The sequence below is a fragment of the Leptodactylus fuscus genome, unplaced genomic scaffold (genome assembly GCF_031893055.1).
Source record: "Leptodactylus fuscus isolate aLepFus1 unplaced genomic scaffold, aLepFus1.hap2 HAP2_SCAFFOLD_375, whole genome shotgun sequence".
Lineage (NCBI taxonomy): Eukaryota > Metazoa > Chordata > Amphibia > Anura > Leptodactylidae > Leptodactylus > Leptodactylus fuscus.
This window is the reverse complement of record NW_027440398.1, coordinates 61,054-70,244: the sequence shown is the minus strand read 5'-3', so window position 1 is coordinate 70,244 and position 9,191 is coordinate 61,054. Positions and strand designations below refer to the sequence as shown.

General features: G+C 30.0%; 1 gene segment (V, D, J or C); it reads left to right on the top strand.

The window, feature by feature from the left end:
- The first annotated feature begins 8,280 nt into the window (after window positions 1–8,280).
- Window positions 8,281–8,761, top strand: LOC142188110 (immunoglobulin kappa variable 4-1-like). The segment is given in 2 exon segments: window positions 8,281–8,329; window positions 8,445–8,761. Coding segments are annotated over 2 exon segments (366 nt in total).
- The last annotated feature ends 430 nt before the right edge of the window (window positions 8,762–9,191 follow it).

The window sequence follows — 9,191 nt, the reverse complement described above, 5'->3', positions numbered from 1 at the left end:
TGCCTCCTATATATATTATGTTCCTCTTGTATTTCCTCCTATATATATTATGTTTCTCTTGTATTTCCTCCTATATATATTATGTTCCTCTTGTATTTCCTCCTATATATATTATGTTCCTCTTGTATTTCCTCCTATATATATTATGTTCCTCTTGTATTTCCTCCTATATATATATTATGTTCCTCCTGTATTTCGTCCTATATATATTATGTTCCTCTTGTATTTGCTCCTATATATATTATGTTCCTCTTGTATTTCCTCCTATATATAATGTTCCTCTTGTATTTCCTCCTATATATATTATGTTCCTCTTGTATTTCCTCCTATATATATTATGTTCCTCTTGTATTTCCTCCTATATATAATGTTCCTCTTGTATTGCCTCCTATATATATTATGTTCCTCTTGTATTTCCTCCTATATATAATGTTCCTCTTGTATTTCCTCCTATATATATTATGTTCCTCTTGTATTTCCTCCTATATATAATGTTCCTCTTGTATTTCCTCCTATATATATTATGTTCCTCTTGTATTTCCTCCTATATATATTATGTTCCTCTTGTATTTCCTCCTATATATAATGTTCCTCTTGTATTTCCTCCTATATATATTATGTTCCTCTTGTATTGCCTCCTATATATATTATGTTCCTCTTGTATTTCCTCCTATATATATTATGTTTCTCTTGTATTTCCTCCTATATATATTATGTTTCTCTTGTATTTCCTCCTATATATATTATGTTTCTCTTGTATTTCCTCCTATATATATTATGTTCCTCTTGTATTGCCTCCTATATATATATAAAATGTTCCTCTTGTATTTCCTCCTATATATATATAAAATGTTCCTCTTGTATTTCCTCCTATATATATTATGTTCCTCTTGTATTTCCTCCTATATATATTATGTTCCTCTTGTATTGCCTCCTATATATATTATGTTCCTCTTGTATTTCCTCCTATGTATATTATGTTCCTCTTGTATTTCCTCCTATGTATATTATGTTCCTCTTGTATTTCCTCCTATATATATTATGTTCCTCTTGTATTGCCTCCTATATATATTATGTTCCTCTTGTATTGCCTCCTATATATATATAAAATGTTCCTCTTGTATTTCCTCCTATATATATTATGTTCCTCTTGTATTTCCTCCTATATATATTATGTTCCTCTTGTATTGCCTCCTATATATATTATGTTCCTCTTGTATTTCCTCCTATATATATTATGTTCCTCTTGTATTTCCTCCTATGTATATTATGTTCCTCTTGTGTTTCCTCCTATGTATATTATGTTCCTCTTGTATTTCCTCCTATATATATATTATGTTCCTCTTGTATTTCCTCCTATATATATTATGTTTCTCTTGTATTTCCTCCTATATATATTATGTTTCTCTTGTATTTCCTCCTATATATATATAAAATGTTCCTCTTGTATTTCCTTCTATATATATTATGTTCCTCTTGTATTTCCTCCTATATATATTATGTTCCTCTTGTATTTCCTCCTATATATATTATGTTCCTCTTGTATTTTCTCCTATATATATTATGTTCCTCTTGTATTTCCTCCTATATATATTATGTTCCTCCTGTATTTCCTCCTATATATATTATGTTTCTCTTGTATTTCCTCCTATATATATTATGTTCCTCTTGTATTGCCTCCTATATATATATATATATATATTGCATTGCATTGCTCTTGTATTTCCTCCTATATATATTATGTTCCTCTTGTATTTCCTCCTATATATATTATGTTCCTCTTGTATTGCCTCCTATATATATTATGCTCCTCTTGTATTTCCTCCTATATATATTATGTTCCTCTTGTATTTCCTCCTATATATATTATGTTCCTCTTGTATTGCCTCCTATATATATTATGTTCCTCTTGTATTTCCTCCTATATATATTATGTTCCTCTTGTATTGCCTCCTATATATATTATGTTCCTCTTGTATTTCCTCCTATATATATTATGTTCCTCTTGTATTGCCTCCTATATATATTATGTTCCTCTTGTATTGCCTCCTATATATATTATGCTCCTCTTGTATTTCCTCCTATATATATTATGTTCCTCTTGTATTGCCTCCTATATATATTATGTTCCTCTTGTATTTCCTCCTATATATATATTATGTTCCTCTTGTATTGCCTCCTATATATATTATGTTCCTCTTGTATTGCCTCCTATATATATTATGCTCCTCTTGTATTTCCTCCTATATATATTATGTTCCTCTTGTATTGCCTCCTATATATATTATGTTCCTCTTGTATTTCCTCCTATATATATATTATGTTCGTCTTGTATTTCCTCCTATATATATTATGTTCCTCTTGTATTTCCTCCTATATATATATTATGTTCCTCTTGTATTTCCTCCTATATATATATTATGTTCGTCTTGTATTTCCTCCTATATATATTATGTTCCTCTTCTATTGCCTCCTATATATATTATGTTCCTCTTGTATTTCCTCCTATATATATATTATGTTCCTCTTGTATTTCCTCCTAAATATATTATGTTTCTCTTGTATTTCCTCCTATATATATTATGTTCCTCTTGTATTTCCTCCTATATATATATATTATGTTCCTCTTGTATTTCCTCCTATATATATTATGTTCCTCTTCTATTGCCTCCTATATATATTATGTTCCTCTTGTATTTCCTCCTATATATATATTATGTTCCTCTTGTATTTCCTCCTATATATATTATGTTCCTCTTGTATTTCCTCCTATATATATTATGTTCCTCTTGTATTTCCTCCTATATATATTATGTTCCTCTTGTATTGCCTCCTATATATATTATGTTCCTCTTGTATTGCCTCCTATATATATTATGTTCCTCTTGTATTTCCTCCTATATATATTATGTTCCTCTTGTATTTTGTCCTATATATATTATGTTCCTCTTGTATTTCCTCCTATATATATTATGTTCCTCTTGTATTGCCTCCTATATATATTATGTTCCTCTTGTATTTCCTCCTATATATATATTATGTTCCTCTTGTATTTCCTCCTATATATATTATGTTCCTCTTGTATTTCCTCCTATATATATTATGTTCCTCTTGTATTTCCTCCTATATATATATATTATGTTCCTCTTGTATTTCGTCCTATATATATTATGTTCCTCTTGTATTTCCTCCTATATATATTATGTTCCTCTTGTATTGCCTCCTATATATATTATGTTCCTCTTGTATTTCCTCCTATATATAATGTTCCTCTTGTATTTCCTCCTATATATATTATGTTCCTCTTGTATTTCCTCCTATGTATATTATGTTCCTCTTGTATTTCCTCCTATATATATTATGTTCCTCTTGTATTGCCTCCTATATATATTATGTTCCTCTTGTATTTCCTCCTATATATATTATGTTTCTCTTGTATTTCCTCCTATATATATTATGTTCCTCTTGTATTCCCTCCTATATATATTATGCTCCTCTTGTAGTTCCTCCTATATATATTATGTTCCTCTTGTATTTCCTCCTATGTATATTATGTTCCTCTTGTATTTCCTCCTATGTATATTATGTTCCTCTTGTATTTCCTCCTATATATATTATGTTCCTCTTGTATTGCCTCCTATATATATTATGTTCCTCTTGTATTTCCTCCTATATATATATTATGTTCCTCTTGTATTTCCTCCTATATATATTATGTTCCTCTTGTATTTCCTCCTATATATATTATGTTCCTCTTGTATTTCCTCCTATATATATATATTATGTTCCTCTTGTATTTCGTCCTATATATATTATGTTCCTCTTGTATTTCCTCCTATATATATTATGTTCCTCTTGTATTGCCTCCTATATATATTATGTTCCTCTTGTATTTCCTCCTATATATAATGTTCCTCTTGTATTTCCTCCTATATATATTATGTTCCTCTTGTATTTCCTCCTATGTATATTATGTTCCTCTTGTATTTCCTCCTATATATATTATGTTCCTCTTGTATTGCCTCCTATATATATTATGTTCCTCTTGTATTTCCTCCTATATATATTATGTTTCTCTTGTATTTCCTCCTATATATATTATGTTCCTCTTGTATTCCCTCCTATATATATTATGCTCCTCTTGTAGTTCCTCCTATATATATTATGTTCCTCTTGTATTTCCTCCTATGTATATTATGTTCCTCTTGTATTTCCTCCTATGTATATTATGTTCCTCTTGTATTTCCTCCTATATATATTATGTTCCTCTTGTATTGCCTCCTATATATATTATGTTCCTCTTGTATTTCCTCCTATATATATTATGTTTCTCTTGTATTTCCTCCTATATATATTATGTTCCTCTTGTATTTCCTCCTATATATATTATGTTCCTCTTGTATTTCCTCCTATATATATTATGTTCCTCTTGTATTTCCTCCTATATATATATTATGTTCCTCCTGTATTTCGTCCTATATATATTATGTTCCTCTTGTATTTGCTCCTATATATATTATGTTCCTCTTGTATTTCCTCCTATATATAATGTTCCTCTTGTATTTCCTCCTATATATATTATGTTCCTCTTGTATTTCCTCCTATATATATTATGTTCCTCTTGTATTTCCTCCTATATATAATGTTCCTCTTGTATTGCCTCCTATATATATTATGTTCCTCTTGTATTTCCTCCTATATATAATGTTCCTCTTGTATTTCCTCCTATATATATTATGTTCCTCTTGTATTTCCTCCTATGTATATTATGTTCCTCTTGTATTTCCTCCTATATATATTATGTTCCTCTTGTATTTCCTCCTATATATATTATGTTTCTCTTGTATTTCCTCCTATATATATTATGTTTCTCTTGTATTTCCTCCTATATATATTATGTTTCTCTTGTATTTCCTCCTATATATATTATGTTCCTCTTGTATTGCCTCCTATATATATATAAAATGTTCCTCTTGTATTTCCTCCTATATATATATAAAATGTTCCTCTTGTATTTCCTCCTATATATATTATGTTCCTCTTGTATTTCCTCCTATATATATTATGTTCCTCTTGTATTGCCTCCTATATATATTATGTTCCTCTTGTATTTCCTCCTATGTATATTATGTTCCTCTTGTATTTCCTCCTTTGTATATTATGTTCCTCTTGTATTTCCTCCTATATATATATTATGTTCCTCTTGTATTGCCTCCTATATATATATAAAATGTTCCTCTTGTATTTCCTCCTATATATATTATGTTCCTCTTGTATTTCCTCCTATATATATTATGTTCCTCTTGTATTGCCTCCTATATATATTATGTTCCTCTTGTATTTCCTCCTATATATATTATGTTCCTCTTGTATTTCCTCCTATGTATATTATGTTCCTCTTGTATTTCCTCCTATGTATATTATGTTCCTCTTGTATTTCCTCCTATATATATATTATGTTCCTCTTGTATTTCCTCCTATATATATTATGTTTCTCTTGTATTTCCTCCTATATATATTATGTTTCTCTTGTATTTCCTCCTATATATATATAAAATGTTCCTCTTGTATTTCCTCCTATATATATTATGTTCCTCTTGTATTTCCTCCTATATATATTATGTTCCTCTTGTATTTCCTCCTATATATATTATGTTCCTCTTGTATTTCCTCCTATATATATTATGTTCCTCCTGTATTTCCTCCTATATATATTATGTTTCTCTTGTATTTCCTCCTATATATATTATGTTCCTCTTGTATTGCCTCCTATATATATATATATATATATTGCATTGCATTGCTCTTGTATTTCCTCCTATATATATTATGTTCCTCTTGTATTTCCTCCTATATATATTATGTTCCTCTTGTATTGCCTCCTATATATATTATGCTCCTCTTGTATTTCCTCCTATATATATTATGTTCCTCTTGTATTTCCTCCTATATATATTATGTTCCTCTTGTATTGCCTCCTATATATATTATGTTCCTCTTGTATTTCCTCCTATATATATTATGTTCCTCTTGTATTGCCTCCTATATATATTATGTTCCTCTTGTATTTCCTCCTATATATATTATGTTCCTCTTGTATTTCCTCCTATATATATTATGTTCCTATTGTATTGCCTCCTATATATATTATGTTCCTCTTGTATTTCCTCCTATATATATATTATGTTCGTCTTGTATTTCCTCCTATATATATTATGTTCCTCTTGTATTTCCTCCTATATATATATTATGTTCCTCTTGTATTTCCTCCTATATATATATTATGTTCCTCTTGTATTTCCTCCTATATATATATTATGTTCCTCTTGTATTTCCTCCTATATATATTATGTTCCTCTTCTATTGCCTCCTATATATATTATGTTCCTCTTGTATTTCCTCCTATATATATATTATGTTCCTCTTGTATTTCCTCCTAAATATATTATGTTTCTCTTGTATTTCCTCCTATATATATTATGTTCCTCTTGTATTTCCTCCTATATATATATTATGTTCCTCTTGTATTGCCTCCTATATATATTATGTTCCTCTTGTATTTCCTCCTATATATATATTATGTTTCTCTTGTATTTCCTCCTATATATATTATGTTTCTCTTGTATTTCCTCCTATATATATTATGTTCCTCTTGTATTGCCTCCTATATATATATAAAATGTTCCTCTTGTATTTCCTCCTATATATATATAAAATGTTCCTCTTGTATTTCCTCCTATATATATTATGTTCCTCTTGTATTTCCTCCTATATATATTATGTTCCTCTTGTATTGCCTCCTATATATATTATGTTCCTCTTGTATTTCCTCCTATGTATATTATGTTCCTCTTGTATTTCCTCCTATGTATATTATGTTCCTCTTGTATTTCCTCCTATATATATTATGTTCCTCTTGTATTGCCTCCTATATATATATAAAATGTTCCTCTTGTATTTCCTCCTATATATATATAAAATGTTCCTCTTGTATTTCCTCCTATATATATTATGTTCCTCTTGTATTTCCTCCTATATATATTATGTTCCTCTTGTATTGCCTCCTATATATATTATGTTCCTCTTGTATTTCCTCCTATATATATTATGTTCCTCTTGTATTTCCTCCTATGTATATTATGTTCCTCTTGTATTTCCTCCTATGTATATTATGTTCCTCTTGTATTTCCTCCTATATATATATTATGTTCCTCTTGTATTTCCTCCTATATATATTATTTTTCTCTTGTATTTCCTCCTATATATATATAAAATGTTCCTCTTGTATTTCCTTCTATATATATTATGTTCCTCTTGTATTTCCTCCTATATATATATTATGTTTCTCTTGTATTTCCTCCTATATATATTATTTTTCTCTTGTATTTCCTCCTATATATATATAAAATGTTCCTCTTGTATTTCCTTCTATATATATTATGTTCCTCTTGTATTTCCTCCTATATATATTATGTTGCTCTTGTATTTCCTCCTATATATATTATGTTCCTCTTGTATTTCCTCCTATATATATCACTTTCCTCTTGTATATCCTCCTATATATATTATGTTCCTCTTGTATTTCCTCCTATATATATTATGTTCCTCTTGTATTTCCTCCTATATATATTATGTTCCTCTTGTATTTCCTCCTATATATATTATGTTTCTCTTGTATATTCTCCTATATATATTATGTTCCTCTTGTATTTCCTCCTATATATATTATGTTCCTCTTGTATTTCCTCCTATATATATTATGTTCCTCTTGTATTTCCTCCTATATATATTATGTTTCTCTTGTATTTCCTCCTATATATATTATGTTCCTCTTGTATTGCCTCCTATATATATATATATATTGCATTGCATTGCTCTTGTATTGCCTCCTATATATATTATGTTTCTCTTGTATATTCTCCTATATATATTATGTTCCTCTTGTATTTCCTCCTATATATAATGTTTCTCTTGTATTTCCTCCTATATATATTATGTTCCTCTTGTATTTCCTCCTATATATATATTATGTTTCTCTTGTATTTCCTCCTATATATATTATGTTTCTCTTGTATTTCCTCCTATATATATTATGCTCCTCTTGTATTTCCTCCTATATATATCATGTTTCTCTTGTAGTTCCTCCTATATATATTATGCTCCTCTTGTATTGCCTCCTATATCTATATATACACATTTTGTTCCTCTTTTGCATAGACAACCTCAGGTTAACCCTCTCAGGACCTCACACAGTGTCAGATACAATCCTGAGCCATAAAGATGATGTCTCTGAGTTCTCTCTTCTGTGTCTTGTGTCTTTACACTCAGGGTACAGCAGTAGATACGTCTCAGATAATAATTTATACATTAACCCCTTAGTGGGAATCAGAGGTTCTTGTGGAGATGTTATTACTTCTACTAATACAGTCTTCCCTCTTTCTTAGGTTCCTATGGAGCGATTGAGATCACTCAGGTTCCAGAATATATCACAGCTTCTCTAGGCGATAACATCAAGATACAATGTAATCCCAGTTCTAGTGTAACTGGTGCATACGATTACATAAGCTGGTACCAACAAATACCTGGACAAGCTCCAATACTTCTGATCTATTTGGCGACTACCCGGGCGTCCGGGATCCCAGAGAGGTTCAGTGGATCAGGATCCGGTTTGGATTATACTCTGACCATTACAGGGCTGAAGGCAGAAGATGAAGGATATTATTACTGTATGCAGGGTTATAGCGCTCCTTACACACAGTGATACAGAGCCGTACAAAAACCTCCTTCCTCTCTCTGCCGTGTCAGTAATGTACAGGTGTCTGGGCTCAAGAAACACACAAGGAAGAAATAACATTTCTCATCTGAAAAAGCCAAATCCCCCGGGGTAGTGTCTGCACCTTGTGACCCTCCAGCTGTTACTGACCTGCCTGGTACACTTACAGTTACATTATGTTACATCTGTATAATGGATTCTTTGGCTCCTATATAGGATAAATAGGTGATGGGGAATATCTAGGAGGGAATCCATGTCATCAGGACCCACATCATCAGTAATGTACTATATACTGCTATATACTGCAGTACAGAATTATTACTGTCACAGGAGAGTCTTCTGGCAGGATAGGACCTCGGGCTCCCAATGAAATATGTCAAGACAGGAGAAGTAATGACACAGCACACAGTTGTGATGT